This window comes from Eptatretus burgeri, chromosome 6 (genome assembly GCF_056783735.1).
Source record: "Eptatretus burgeri isolate ZD-2024b chromosome 6, Ebu_testis_v1, whole genome shotgun sequence".
Classification (NCBI taxonomy): domain Eukaryota; kingdom Metazoa; phylum Chordata; class Myxini; order Myxiniformes; family Myxinidae; genus Eptatretus; species Eptatretus burgeri.
Window position 1 is genome coordinate 11,545,471 of NC_140966.1, and position 16,336 is coordinate 11,561,806.

At 41.3% G+C, this 16,336-nt stretch overlaps 2 protein-coding genes across 2 annotated transcripts in view; both read left to right on the forward strand.

Moving 5' to 3' along the window:
* POLA1 (DNA polymerase alpha 1, catalytic subunit) overlaps positions 1–16,336 on the forward strand; it is a 230,357-nt gene that overhangs the window by 16,160 nt on the left and 197,861 nt on the right. Inside the window, exons 8-9 of the mRNA XM_085884021.1 lie at positions 3,882–4,155; positions 4,510–4,648. Coding sequence (XP_085740147.1) covers positions 3,882–4,155; positions 4,510–4,648 — 413 coding nt within the window. The remainder of the gene's footprint in view (positions 1–3,881; positions 4,156–4,509; positions 4,649–16,336) is intronic.
* On the forward strand, positions 5,242–7,630 carry LOC147024253 (uncharacterized). The gene has a single exon (XM_085883991.1). It carries the CDS (start codon positions 5,347–5,349, stop codon positions 7,603–7,605), a length of 2,259 nt encoding a protein of 752 aa, XP_085740117.1. The 5' UTR covers positions 5,242–5,346; the 3' UTR covers positions 7,606–7,630.

The window sequence follows — 16,336 nt, forward strand, 5'->3', positions numbered from 1 at the left end:
GTCCAAGGTGATGGAGAAGAAGCGAGCGGACTGACACATGTCCTTCAGGGTGCCCCGGACATCGGCGGCCATCTCCTCTATGCGGCGGGTCAAGCGCCTGGCAGACAGGCTGATAGCCGCAAACTCTCTCGACTTGTCAGGACACACGTCCTCAACCACGGCCATCATGCACTCCTTGAGGAATTCACCTTCAGTAAACGGTTTGAGGTTGGTGGCCACAATGTGTGCAACACTGTAGCTGGCCCAAGTGTTGCTCTGAGCAGCCGCTCGCGTCTAAGAGACGCTCCTCTTCATGAAGGCACTCTGCTTCTCCAGCTGGGCACTCAGACGCCCGAACTCTGCCTTCTTCTTGTCGTCAGGCAACGCAGCTTGCTTGGGGTGCACTGAATTGAAGTGATGCTTTACGTTGCACACCTTCATGATGGCGACGGTCTCGTGGCAGATGATACACAAAGCCTTTCCTTTGCGCTCGACGAAGAACGCTTCCCATTCCTTTTTGAAGGAGCGGTTCTCGTCTAACAGCTTCCTCTTCTTCATAGTGAGGGTACCTTCAGCCATCTGAAACAACGAAAAAATATTTAAGACCAAGTTAAGTGGACCAGAAGCGAAAATAATTTATCGTGACGTACAGAGACTGATATATGTGGAAGAATCATATGTCCACATTTGTTAAATTTGCCGTCGGTTCAGAAAAATGTTTCGCGGGCCGCACCTAATGGAAATCCGGACAAGGCGCTGCGGGCCGCACGGGAGGAGCTCCTGGGCCGCATTTGGCCCACAGGCCGCAGGTTGCCGACCTCGGCTCTACACCTTCACAACTAGAACAAACATGGTGAACACCTGATCAGATGGACCTTATCATTTTTAGGTCATCTCTTCGATCATGACCCAATAATATTGGTGTTGAGAGGAGAGATGACAATCCGTCCGTCCGTTCACAATTAAGTTGAAGCGGGAGATCTGGTCATTAGTGATCCTGATAGAGGTCGATGAGACGTACACGATGGTATGACTTTCAAGGTCAAGGTCACGAGGCCTTTGAAGTTGCGAAAATGACGATTTTCAAATTCTATCTCCTCCGCCATTTCTCAAGCGATCTTGAATTTGATTGTGGCATATAAATCTATGGGACAATATCTAAATTTTGTCAGGCCGGATTTTCGATATTCACTTTCGTTTTCACGTCACGTGACTTCAAAGTTTTCAAAAACTGCCCTACCTTCAGGAGGCTATATATTTTCTCGCAGAGATGACCGTCACTCCCGCACGGGGGTAATTTTTTACATATGTATCGATGTCGAAGTGAGAGGTGGATTAACTGGAACAAACATGGTGAACACATGATCAGATGGACCTTATCAATTTTTACCTTCGCATTCTGCGAAAGGTTATGTTTTGGTCGCTGTGTATTTATTTGTGAATATGTGTTTGTTTGTTCGTTATTCGCATAACTCAGAAAGTATGAAACCGAATTGCATGAAATTTGGTGGGATGATTCGTGAGTATCCAAGGACGATTTGGTTAGATTTTGGGAGCGATCGGGTCAAAGGTCAAGGTCATGAAAAGGTCAAAAACTCTTTTGAGCATAACTTCCTTCGTAATACAGCTATCGACATGTAACCACTGCCATATTGTTCCATGATGAGATACCTTTCGGATATGTAGTGTCGGATTTGACGTAACGTCATCGGAAGTGCGTCTAAATGACGTCACAAGATGACGTAAATTTTCAATTTTCGATCTCATCAGTTTTGATCATACCGTTTTGTAGGACTTACCTTAAGGACGTCACAAACCAAATTTGACTTCGATCGGACTGACCGTTATGACGTCATTGACGTTTGAACATGACGTTTTTCAATTGTGGCTAAAATGTCCTGATATTTTACATTCAAATGTAAAATATTTATAAATATTTTATATCTATATAATTTATATAATTTATATAATCTATATAATTTATAAAGCAAAGTCTCCCAAATCCAGGCATTAGGATCAGTACCAAAATATCTGTTTATTGATGTACAGGTTTTGCCAATTAACTCTGTAGTCAAGGTCACACTCAAGGTCAAAATATACTTATAGGCATAGCTTCAAATCTAATAGCTATTGACACAAAACCAACGTTAAAACGTTCAGTGAACTACGAGCTTTCAGAATGGTAGTCCCCGATTGGACGTGACGTCCCCGGAAGTGCGTCAAAATGACGTCAAAAGATGATGTCATTTTTCAACTTTTTAATTTTTCAGTGTTTATCATTCCATTTTGTTGGACTGCCTTCAAGGAGGTTACACACCAAATTTGACGTCAATCGGAATGACGGTTGTGACGTCATGGACGTTTTAAAATGACGTTTTTCAAATGTGCCTGGAAAAAAGTTGCGGCGGCGAAGGTATGCGCTCTACCGAGTGCCCATTCTAGTTTACATATGTATCGATGTCGAAGTGAGAGGTGGATTACAAATGGAGATCGCACAAAGCGATCCTTGCACATTTTCAGTGGATAAGACACCTCCAGAGGCACCCACCGCATGGCAACGCGGGACCCAACAAAGGCGGAAGCATACGCTAAATCAGCACCTGTACTTTTTTTTCCAAAACGAACAACCAAGCAGTTTGGAGAGCTCTCGCCAAGTGGCCTAAGCATTTAAGCAAGCACTCCAATGAAACCGTAGATTATGAAAGGGTTCCCTTGGCACGCAATTGGCAATCGCCGAACCATCGTATTAAACATACACCTACCGGAGACGCCCAAAATGTCATATGTCCAAATTGGACAAATGAACACTTTTCTCGGAGTTGGAACTGCTTGTAAGCTGGTTTCTGGAGCTTAAATTTTGTAATTAGTTTTAGTTTAAGAGATACTCATGCCGAACACATATGCGGAAATGAAATACAACATCGAACGCTGACATCTCCGGGCGTTTATAAGCATTGCAATGTACCCAGCGATTCGTAGCTATGATGAACAGCTTGTTCCAAGTTGCGGCCTGTTGCAAGTCGAGGTAAGTTTGAGCAGGCCAAAACACATGGCGCCTTCAGATCCGAGTGAGGTTACCCAGGAAATGCCTTAAGACTCCAGACAGCAAGGTAGCTGATCGCCCGATGAAGGATGTTCGTAAATAAGGCCGTTAATTATCTTCAAAAGGGGTGTTTTAATGAACACACACACATTGCCTTTTATTAGTATAGATGAGATAATGTAAACAAATAATCCCAGATGAAAGAGATGCAATAAATAGAAAGTAAATAACACTTTATTACAGATGGATCTGGCTGGTGAATGTCTCCTTCTTTGGCGAGTCGTAGTTATGGATTGATGCAGTAATGCCCAAGAACGTTTAAATCAAGTAAACATACTGTACATATGTGCATATTTTGCAAGTAAATGTGCATTTGTGCATGTATTTACGTGCATATCCAATTAACACCACACCAGCACAAACATGATAGCGAAGGACCGATTGAGGGGAGCGACACTGACATCATCATCCCTGATGTAAGGCGAGTGAGTGATGCTGTCACGTGTTGTCGCGAAATATGTGTTTATTTCCATGCTCAAAACTTTTGAGCAAAACTTCATGAAGTCTCAATTTTAATTCCTAGTTCAAATTAGTTCACTGAAGTTGAACATAAGTTCATAATGTTGTGTTTTGAGGTTTTAAATCAAAATTTTGGTGTCAAAAATTTAGTACGCAAGGTTGAAAGTTCATAAACCATAGAATCGTAAATCGGGAGATTACTGTATTGGCAAAGCCACTGCAGTCTTAAAAAAAAATCTAGATAAACTTACAGGTCTATTTTCAACTTTAGGGTTTTGTGTGTGAGAGTTCAATTAATGTTTCGGCTTCCCTTGCTTTTAACTTCCATTGGATCATGCAGGCTTCATGGACTGAGAACACTATGCACGAGAATTGCCGAACTGCCAGTTCTGTGGGAAGCAATTTGCTTGGCCATGATGGTGCATCTCATTCATTCACACAGCGTCCACAACCAGTGAGCCTTACAAGTTGCGCCTCAAGGCATAAACGGAACCTTGATGAAAAAGGAAGAAATTTACCTCGGGATGTGGCTTTGAGTGCCGACAACAGACTTTCAGCCAAACCTTTCAACAAACAAGAAAAGGAGGAATTGAATACCGTTCAAGATTTGGAGGGTACCAAAACTTTTTTACAAACCCCTATAAGCTACTCTTCCCCTTTTTAATATATTCATTTCTTATTTTTCTGTTATATGCATACGAGGTGTAATTTGCATATGGGCCCAAACTTGTTAAATAGTGAGAAGTGACTTGTACTGCAGAGCAGCATTTTGGTCAAAGTGTTACCAATAACATTGTTACCCACAAATGAAATCCTTCAAGGGGATCTTAACTTTTTTTGCATAACTTTAGAAATAAGACGTTTTGTTTGTACTGTGGAAGATATAGAATAAATACCTGATTGAAATGAGATAACAGTGCTTTTTGAGTATTTTACTGTCCAAGGCATTTCTTGCATTGTCATAACAGAACTGCCAGATGTGGCTTTTGATGAGCCAATGGAAGCTGTGAAAATGGATCGGGAAGAAACGTCAAAACAAGTGTTGAAAGAAGTGCAGCACTTGGAGAGTCAGGTGAAACCACAAAAGCAAGATATTGAGCCAGAAAGGTAGGAAAGCTTCACCCCAATGGTCCCACAGAATATACCATGGCAATGTGTTTGTATTTGATATTTTGCAGAATTCATCACTATTCTAAAGTGTTCACCTTGTTGAATTGCACCGTTTGCTCCACCAGGTTCCGCATGTAGGGTCAATTCCATGTAATTAAGGACAAAGATCTAAAAACTGAAACTTCACACTGAAGTTTCACATTTACACAAATATTGAAACTGACCCTCCCTATCTTACAAATGTTTAATTTACAGCTGGAATTGGGTTCTATACATGTTGAGTGGAACAAAATCAAGAGGTTTAAAGGTCCCATGTCACTCAAAAGTATAGACGGGTCAATATACAACCAGAACAGCCGTACCCCAAAAAAATTGCAAATTTTTGTTTTATTGCATTTCCTTATATTTTAAGACTTACTTAGGAACATATCAAAAGTTGGACAGAAATGGACCATGGGAAAGTAAACATTTTTGACGTGATAAAAATGTCACAAAACCATGCACGATTCACGACGTCGAAAACGAACCACGATGCAGATTATTCCATAGTACGTTTCCTCCTAATATATATATCTTACATAAATATCTCGGTTTCAGGGGCGGAGAATGCTCTGATGGCATTCAATGTATATGGCCAATGTAAATTGACTGCATGCTTCTAAAAGATCTCATTTTTGTATTTTCAGAGATAGAAAATGAACTCTTTATATGGTAAAGAGACCTGCCCTTTATGCCAAAGGGGATTGGACTGTGAGGAAACGGTATTAGTTCCTGAGAAAGGAGCAGAAGGCATCAACCGTGCAAGTGCCGAAAGGGGTGTTGACATCAGAATTCTAGCTGGTACCAGTGTTCACAAATCATGCCGAGTGAATCACGTAAACAAAAAGGACATTGCTTTAACCAAGAAGGATCATGTGGAATCAGGTCCATCAGTCAAGAGGAGTGCTCGCATTTCCCTGGGACCATATGACAGTAAAACACACTGCCTTTTCTGCGGCACCGAAGTTAAGGAAGAGGACCCAAAGCGAGGCCATGCAGAAACAGCCAGTTTTGGCTATGTGAAGACTGACGCATTTGTTAAAACTATATCAGTTCATTGCAAAACAAGGAGCGATGAATGGGCCATTGCTGTTCAAGGCCGCATTGAATATTTTGAGGGTGATCTCCATGCAGCTGACTGTGTGTACCACAAGTCCTGCAACATTAATTTTCGCACAATGCGAGATATTCCACAACGGTTCAAGCCGACTGAGTCAAGCAAGAGACGAAAAATGGGAAGGCCTAAGTACAGTGACCAGAATGAGGCTTTCGATAAGGTGTGCTCTTTTCTTGAAGACAATGATGAGGAGCAGTTAACAATTACAGACCTCGTGGCTAGAATGGAACAATACCTGGGCGATAGTGAATCCAATGCATATGGGAACCAATACATGAAGGAACAGCTTAAAAAACGATATGGTGAATCTGTATTCATGGCAGAGGGTAGAGGCTTAAAAGACATTGTGACATTCAGAGAAAAAACGTCCCAGATCCTCCGTGACCACTACAATGCACCACGAGAAGATGATGAAGAAGCACAAAAACGTGCAATTCTTCAGACTGCTGCAAAACTAATAAAAAGTGACATAAAAACAACAGTTGCACCACATGGGGATACATACCCAACTACTGCAGACCTAAGCCTTACTGCTGCATTGGGGTATGTCCCAGCTAGCCTGCGATTCTTGCTGCAGCATCTTTTGGTCGGGAAAGATACATCTAGGGAGGTTGCTGGTATTGGACAAGCAGTCATCCAAGCAGTGCGTCCAAGGGCTGTAATTGCACCATTGCAGCTTGGTCTTGCAGTGCAAATGCATCACTTGTATAGGTCTCGTTTCTTGATAGATAGTCTATCAACCTTTGGCTTTTCCTCATCTTCCTCCGAAGTGCAACGGTTTGAAGTAAATGCAGCCTCTTCTCTTGCTCCGGATGTGTTTGGAGGTGACACCGACATTCTTGATACATCCTTGCTATTTGCTGGAGACAATGTGGACCACAAGATCATAACGTTGGATGGAAAGGGTACCTTTCATGGGATGGGCATGATAGCAGCTATTACACCAGGGCGGCAATCTAGCCACATCATATCTAGAAAGAAAATGTCTGACAGGAAGCTCGTCGAACTGACGAAGATCAATATAATAGATTACCGCTATGCAGAGCACATCAACCACAACCTCAAATTTCAGCCCCTCCCTTTGTTATCAATTTGTGATCGCACAATTGACATATTATGGGAGATGTCATTTTGCTTCGAAAAGAGTGCACCAAATTGGCAAGGCATGATGCACTTTCTGCATGAGGAGTGTGATCACCCAGGGAAAGCCTCAATACAGTTTCTCCCAATGATTGATATGAACCCAGGTGACAAAACCTGCATCTTGTCAACTCTTGATTACCTGAGCAAACTTGCATCAAAACACAACATGCCAGCAATCATCACATTTGACCAATCGCTGTTTTGGAAGGCCTCTGAGATAGTGAATGCTCTTCCTGCTGATAACCCAATCCATAATGCAGTGCTACTGCTTGGGAGCTTCCACACATTAATGAATTTGTTGGGTGCCATTGGAAGTTTGATGGATGAAAGTGGACTGAAAGAGATCCTGGAAACAGTGAATGGTCAAAATGCTGTTGTGCACATGCTGAGTGGGAAGGCGGTGCAACGTGCTTTTCGTGGCCATTTGCTTGTGGATCAGTGTCTTACACGTCAGGTTGTTGGCAAGATTGTGGAAGTTGACCCTGGGTTTCAAGAACAAGTGGCAGAACTGGAGCGACTGTACATTTCCCTGGAGACTGTCGAAAGTGACACTATAGAGTCTGTGTTGCAATCAGAGTGCATTCATTTCATTGACAATAGATTGAATCAGGAAAGGAATAAACTTGCAAAGGACTCGAAAACCAGTGCACTTTGAATCAGCTACCAGCGTATGCTGGGAATTGCAAGGGCACTTGTGGCAGCTGATCGGACGGGGTCCTGGGAGATGCATCTCCAAGTCGTATCAGCTTGCTTGCCGATATTTGCAGCTGCTGGCCATCCCAATTACCTGAAGTCAGCTCGACTCTATCTCGAGAAGATGCTTGCGTTAGAGGATGACAACCCTGAGGTTCATCAGAAGTTCCAATCTGGTTATCATGTAATCCGGCGCAGTGACCAATACTGGGCTGGCCTAGGCTCTGATCTTGTGATAGAACAGACATTAATGCGCTCACTGAAAAGCCAAGGGGGGCTGACTCGAGGAAGTGGGATGTCAGAGCACCAGAGAGCAGTTTGGACTCTGTCTTCAACCATATCGTCCTCCTACAACCTTGCTATGCAAGAACTGACCTCGAGTAGCTACTCAACAAGTGAACAACATAAGGAGTTGACAAAATCCAGGGTGAGTCGAGATGAAGCTGATCGTGGCAAAGTTGCCGAAAAACTGGACAGCTTCACACCATTTTCTGATGACAAGTCATTGCGCAATATCATCACCGGGGTTACTGCAAATGAGGATGTCAATGTTCATGACCTATTCAAAGTAGGTAGTGACATTGTCAAGAAGATGGATGATCACCCAGCTTACTCCTATTCACACAAAAGGAGTTCTAAAGTCAAGACACTTGCATCCAGCAGGGCAGTCAAAGTTGCTGAGGACCGCACAATAGATCCAGCGTTACTATTCCAGAGGTTCTTAGTCGTGTCACAGACGGGAGATCTCCAGATAGGTGAAGTGATGAAATATGAACTCTGCCCATACCCAATGTCTCTTTTTGAGGCAAAAAACATCCTGCACCAGCCAGATAAACCACAGTTGGCGGAGGTAATAAGGAATTATGCTACAACCAAATCTGACAATGCTGTCAACCAGACAGTTCCAGGAACAGATCAAGATGTTCTTGACAGGGGATCACTTATTCACCACTTAAAGTGGACAGAGGGATTCACCTACAGTTCCATTGCAGATGAATATGCCTCATTTACAGTCAGACACTATGGCAAAGCTACTGTTGTGTTTGATGGTTATGAGGCTGGGCCAAGCACAAAGGACTGTTCTCATCAACATCGGAATAGAAACAAGAATGCCACCAAGGTTAACATTACGGAGTCAACAAAATTTGTTGGGGAAAAAGGAGGACTTTCTGTCGAATGAGTCAACCAAGCAGGCAATGATACTGTTGATTATAGAGGTGTTGCGCAAGGAAGGCTGTGAGGTGATCCAAGCAGAGGGAGATGCCGATGTTGAGATTGCAAAAGTGGCCGTCGCAAATGCAGCTTCCAGATCTACAACCCTCATTGGAGAAGATACAGATCTCCTTCTCCTCCTGCTCTTCTATATGGTGGAGACAAACTGCATTGAACTCTATTTCCATTCTGACAAGGCAAAATCAAATGTCTACAATATCAAAGTCCTTCAGCAGATACTTGGAAATGCAGCCTGCAGAGATATATTGTTCCTTCATGCATTAACTGGCTGTGACACAACGTCTCGTGTCTTTCGGATTGGAAAGAAGTCAGGGTTTCAAAGAATCATCAAGAAAGAATAGGAACTGATCGACAGCTCAAAGGTGTTCTATAAACCACAGCAGAGTCAGGATGTTATTGAAACTGCAGGCTGCAGAGCAATGGTGGCATTGTTTAAAGCAAATCAGAACGACTCATTGGCATCGATCAGATGCAACCTTTTTGCAGAGAATGTTGTAAGGGCTAAGGCATTTGTCACTCCTGAAAGACTGCCCCCGACATCCGCTGCCTGCAAGTTTCATTCTCTGCGGACCTATTACCAGGTAATGGAATGGATGGGATTTTGTTGTGGAATGGAGCCAACGGAGTGGGGATGGAAGGTAGAAGGAGGAAAACTTGTTCCAGTGATGACAGACAAAAGCCCTGCTCCAGACATACTACTTCAGATGATTCACTGCAACTGTTCAGGGGGATGCAAAACACTAAGGTGTTCATGTAGGAAGCATGGATTAGAATGCACCAGTGCATGTGGACATTGCCAGGACAGCAACTGTGACAATATGAGTGTTGAACCAGAGATAGAGGAGGAGGAGGAGGACGATGAAACTGGAATCTAAGACTAGAAGGCATATGGTACTTCCACATGTGTCAAAATTGTCCAATTTTTTATATGTTGCTTTCCATGTCACAGACTGGCAGAAACAATCAAAGAACATATATTTGTGCAAATATTTACTTTAAATGGCGAATGGTCTTCAGGATTAGCACTGCATAAACTACCAGTAACGATCATAATACAAATATTGGTGCAAAATTAACTTTAAATTGTTAGTGGTCTGATGATTATCAGTCAATTTTTTGACATTTTATCTGCCGGCAGCCATCTTGTTTTCTGATGTCACTGAGGGACTTTCCCATGCGTCAAAATTGTCCAACTTTTAATATGTTGTCTTCCACATCATAAACTACTAGAAATAAGCATAAAACAAAAATTTGCAATTTTTCGGGGGTCAGGCAGTACATTGACCCGTCTAGTACTGAAATTGCACATATAAATGTCCTCTAGGAGTTTTTCATCGTGATTTCTGATCTGACAATGTTTTTTCACAATACTCGATCTGAAAAATGTAAAATTAAAAAAACAAGCCTCTTAGGGAACGCCCCCAAAAATTCTGCCGAAATCTACTGAACGACACGGTGGTCTACGTGATTGTATTGGCCTTCTGTGTGTTTCCACATTCGATTGATCGACTCAAACTATTCGTTCATTTCTGCTTGAAAAAAATGAAACATTTGGTTTTGAATAATGGATGACATGGACTTTAATTTGTCTAGTAGCGACAGTGAGTGTGAGAGAAATGAAGGATTTTGGTCTGAATCAGATGGAGAATTGTCGGATAACGTAGTCTCGGGAGGTGAAGTTCAGGCAGCTGGAAATGGAATACGGCCTTACCAATTCGAGCCCGAAACGAAGGAAACTGGCAATGAAATTCTCGGAGTTCATGATGATCAGGAGGACATTGAAGGAAGACTTGGCAATAACAACTGGTTAGACTAAATCCTATTTGCAATTCAATAATGTAAATTCTACTTGCATACTGCTCGATATCAGAAATATTTTAGTGAGGTGACGTGACCAGCGCAGCGCAGCGGGCATGTTGCTCCGCAGCGAATGAGTAGCAAGCAAGGCCAGCCCATGTCATCAGCCGTATCTCCCTGCGCATATAACGAAGCAATCTCGCTGTCTGGATACGATGAAAACTTGTGTGCAGAACACACCTTGCGACACAATTGTCTAGAGTAGTCAGATAAATCTGACGTTCTGTTGCATTTTTATTTATTTTATTCCTACTGTCGTCATGTAGCGCCAAAAGAAAACGATAAAGAAAAGAGAATAATAAAAGAAAGCTGCAACACGTCAGATTTATCGGACGACATTGCTTTTGATGATGGGTACTGCATCAGGTTTCAGCCTCCTCAACTTCTTCAAACTGAACAGCGAATAGAGCCAGTGATCAAAGTCACTGTCTTCGAAGTGGGCGCTGCAAATGACGCTCGTGTTGCTGGGGCCTTTCCAGTTTCCCCTCGTCAGCTTCACTTTAGATGTCCATATTCTCTGAAGATTCTCATCTTTCGGGAATACATTAAGGCTTACACCGTCTTTGGTTGTATTGCTGCATCCTGCTACGATGCATCTTGCAGGCATTTTCGAAAGTACGGCTAAAACTCTTTAAAACTTTCGCAAAACAATCACAGGCATTAAGACGATCAGTGAGATAGCAAACACATGTGCACAATGCATTTGTACGTACTTTATACGGCGCGCGACGTCTCACAAGTCGACTCTGAGTGAGTCGCATTCTGGAGATGACGTCAATGGTCATGTGGCCTGCGGTTCGCTGAACTCCACTTTTTTTGAGGGGCGGGGCATAGCAAGTTGTGAAAAGCACTACAAATGTTTAAAATATTGGTCTAATTATCCCATTATTGATTAAAAAAAAACATGGGTGATTTCTTCACTCGGAAGGTCAAGTTAATAGATAAATAGCCAGAAACTTTTGAATTACATAGGAGCTTTAATTTCTATTTTGACATCTGAAGTGAAACCAGATAAATATTATAAAAAAATTTGTTGACATATATCTGCTCGTTTTAAGGCAATTTTTCTCCAGGTTATTGGATATTTCACCAACTAGCTTTAACTAACATGAGTGAAGAAAAGACACTGTTGAAGCTCTCTTTCAATTGAAAGTAACCTGAATTAAGAAACTGTTGCTTTTTATTAGTCCCATGTGTATTTTGTATCGGTGATGAAGAACTCGATTCCCTTGGTTTTTTTTGAGCGACACGGATTTGGCCCAATTCTGGCTTGAGTCTGGCAAAATTTAGTGCACAGTGAAACTTTTATTGTACTGTAGAAATAATAAAGTAAAAAGGTCACTTGGACCATCCTTTCTACATCATACTCTAACCTTTTAACATGATACATTATGCTAAATTAGCAAAAGTCAGTGAAAATATCTTCTAAATACATTTTCTAAAGAACAAGGGACACCATTTATAGTATCAGGTTGTTTTGCAAGGGGTTACCTGGCAAACATTCAAACCGTGACAGGTGTATAAATGGATTTATATTCAGCTGGTTCGATTTCTCAATTTTATGCATAATATTTTCTTTATTCCACATTGTATTATAGGGTTTCTTTTGCAGGGCCAAGGTGTTAAGGTTAGGTTTGGGTTAGGGTGAGGAATTTACGTGCATAATCCGATAAACATTGATTTATAAATCAGGGTTAGGGTTACTTCATTCCACGTATGATTTTAAAACAAATCATACCACTGTGTGGAGGGGATTGATACGAATCCAGAAGGTGTTCGGATGTTCCTGTATGACAACAATAAATTAATTGTAGTATAAATAAGGAGCAATATTGAAGATTTTAAACACGACTTAGGGATTAAATAAGCTACTGAATCTTCTAAATATGGTCAGAATTGTTTTCCTCGCCAAAGTAATCCAAAAAGTCTTTTAAAATAAAAATTAATAGTTAAAAATAATATTTTTCAAATTTGCTCTTGGCAATCCGGACTTGCTCGTCTCTTTGCGAAGTCTACTGCATTTTTTTTTTGACGTAATACTTCCAAGTCAACCATCTTTTTATATATACTCACAGAGATAAAAAAAGCTAACATGTAAGAACGCATTATCTAATAATTTGTCCCTTTCATGTTTGATCGTAGGATGTTTTTTATCGTTTTCTTTTGAAGCGGTGCGTAATATTGGATAACTTGCTTAAATGTTTTCTTTTTTTTAAACCCTTGAAAGCAATGAAATTTCTTTTTATTTCCACCACCAATGGTGAAGGAGGTCATGTTTTCACCCCTTTCTGTCCGTTTGTTTGTGTACAGGAAATCTCAAAGTTGTGGAAGGATCTGGATGAAATTTTGTGGACAGGTTGGGTCTGTGACGAGGACGAACTGATTAGATTTTGGTGTAGATCCGAATCCAGATCTGAATTTTTAAAGTGATTTTTCACCGTTGAGAGAGATAGGGCCAAAAACGATATAGAACTGAAAAGCATGATATTTCTAAAATTTATTTGGCCCAATATGTTCTCGTGGATCAGGCACTGCATGGTGGAGGTACGTGCTCTCCCAAGTACCCTTCTAGTATATTAGCTGTTACGGTTAATGAACAAGTCCCCCATCCCTCCTATTACCAAAAATGTAACGTTTGTTGACTATAAAGCACTTAAAATGACCTCAAATATTTTTTTCCCCGTGATGAGATACAATCGAATTTCTCTTTTATTCCTCATTAAATTTTCATTTTTAATTGAACATTTAACCTCGAGACATGTAGTTGACAGTAGCCGAACGTTTATACATTTAATCGTATAAATTAATGGATTTTTAAAAAGGCCTAGCAAGGCCTTATACGATATCAATGTGTCATGAATTGAACAAACTCTTACCATTTTAAATTTACATTGTTATTCATTATTAAGTAGGTTTTCGAGCAAACGACAGCAAACTACCTTAAGAATGGACAAATAATGAGCAAACTACAGCAAGAGGGCCATAATATGAAATATAAATCTTGTTGCAAGTTACAAGTTACACTGTTAGTTGGTTTTGATATGTTATTGTATTCATTTACATAAGCATATATATGTATATGTGTTTATTTTTAAAAGAGGAAGAAGGCGCTTCCAACCAAAGTAATAAACTCTATCGACACCGCTAATTTGAGCAAAAAAGCAAGAGCAGACCCGGTCTCAGGGCAACATTTCACCAGCTTCGCAGCCGGCTTCATCAGGCACAATAGATCCCGAGCCTCGGCACGTGTCCGGTTTTTATTTCGATACGACCGCACATTTCCAGTTATGTGCTGGTGCTCGAGGTCAAATGGTGCTTTTTTACTATTATTATTTTATTTTGCAAAAGCAAAAAACAAATGTCAAATCCCACCATTGAAGGGGTGCTCTGCTCTTTTGTTGTTTTTACGAACACGTGATCTGTTGTGTGTGTGCACTTGTTTTTGTGTTTGTGTTTCCATGGCACGAACACGGCTGGTTTCGTGTCCGGGTTGGGCATGATGAGGTGTTGTGCGAGTGTTGGGGTTCTCGTTGGGTGTTGTGCACATATGGATGTGGTGTTTGGGATTGAGTGTTTGTTGCAATGAAACCAGCTGTGTTCGTGCAGCCGTGAAACACAAACACAAAAACAACAAGCGCACACTCGTGCTCACCCACACACATACAACACCAGATCACGTGTTCGTAAAAACAACAAAAGAGCAGAGCACCCCTTCAATGGTGGGATTTGATGTTTGTTTTTTGCTTTTGCAAAATAAAAAATGTAAAATAAAGCACTCCTCCAGTTGACCTCAAGCACCAGCACGTGACCAGAAATGAGTGGTCGTATCAAAATAAAAACCGGACACGTGCCGAGGCTCGGGGTCTATTGTGCTTGAAGTCGACTGCGAAGCCGGCAAAACGTTGCCCTGACACCGGGTCTGCTCTCGCTTTTTTTGCTCAAATTTGCAGTCCATCGAGTTTATTACTTTGGTTGGAAGTGCCTTTTTCTTCTTTAAAAATGTGTAATCTCAACCACCCCGATTATTTATATATATATTTTTTGCCACTTTGCAATATACTTTCAGCACATGACTAACTCAGACAGTTTGGACTCGACCAGATGGACTCAACTTCAGCACTGTTATGTACGTGTATTATGCAATAATGCCTGATGTTTGTTTAAACTTTAATGGTTCGGGTGGTGGGCTTGGGATCCTGGGATCCTGAGTTCAAATCCCACTCGGCTGTTGAATTAATACCAGGTGGGGTTAACTCCCTGCCATCATTCTGAGGTTGGCAAAATGAGTGCCAGCTTGCTGGTATCCTGTGTCTGAGTGGGGACCCATCCAGGTTTGTGCCCAATAGCCAAGGAGACTGCTTGGGCAGCACCAACGCTCTGCACAGAGTGTAGTCCCAATGGATGGATGGATTATGTTAGAAAAATAATTGTGCCCATGGTATTCTATTAGAGTATGCTATCACAAACTGAAGTATGTAATGTGAGTGATGCAAGAAACTGATGTCATGAGAGTCCTCTGGTGATGAAGCTACATTAACCACAATGTATTTATCAACTTCCTGTTCATCGAGGTTTCTGAAAGTATCTGAGTGAATAACTCCATCATTAAATCCATTATCCAAATTTTTTGAAAAATACCACACATTCTGCAAGGTTTCGGTTTTCCCGGTTCCAGTTTTTGAGCGACGGTCGGTTTTCTCCAGGAGTCTTTTCTTGTCGACTTTCTCAAAGATAAGCTTCCGGTCGTTTTTTGTCACGCCTTGACTATTTTGTTGCCTCCATGTTTTTTTGTGTTACTAGTTCGGTCGGTTTTCTTTCAAAACTTGTGCTATTTGGTGAGTTTTCGTCGACCTTGTCACATCGGGTTTCCCTGAGGCCTACCCTTCTTCCTGTCAATGTGCATGATCATGTTTATTTGTATTTTCTCCTCATTACCACCAGTTTTTATTTTCCCCACTTTTCCTTCCTCCCTCCTCCTATCCCTCCCAACTATACCCTCTGTTTCATGTCTTAAAATGTATAAAAACAACAACAAACAAAAAAACCTTTTCCCGTCTCACTTTATACCCCATGTAACCATGGGATGTGACTTCCTGTACCGACTCTTCTTCTTCCATCTACCCCCATTTTTCCCTTGCAATAAGACTGATTGTGATGGTATTCACCACACACCTTCATGACCTTTTCTTCAAACTTTTCCTTTACTCTTCCCCCCTTTTCCCTTATCTTCAAAAAAATTTAAAAAAACGGTCTCTTGCTATGTTTCAACTACCCCCTCCGCCTGGTTCTTCTTCAAAATCTTGTGTTCAATTCGACCTTTCTTTCATCCCGTGTCTAAAAATTCCATCTGTTGCAACGCTTCCTTTCTCCACACTGTCAATTCTTCTGCACTCCTTCCATCTTCCAATATATTTAAATGAATCTGACCTACAAATTTTTTAAATCCCATTTTGCAAAACTTGTTCGTCTTTCATTAATTATTAATCGTTCTTTTGTTTTTTTTCCAATTTCAGTGCAAATTCATCCCACCTCCCTAAATCTACCTCCTCCTAACTCTTTCCCTGTGATACCCTCTCCTTACTCCTCCCATCTTGTCCCCCATC

Excerpts from the sequence above, each read along its gene's own strand:
- LOC147024253 (XM_085883991.1), top strand. The coding sequence starts at position 5,347 with ATGAACTCTTTATATGGTAAAGAGACCTGCCCTTTATGCCAAAGGGGA.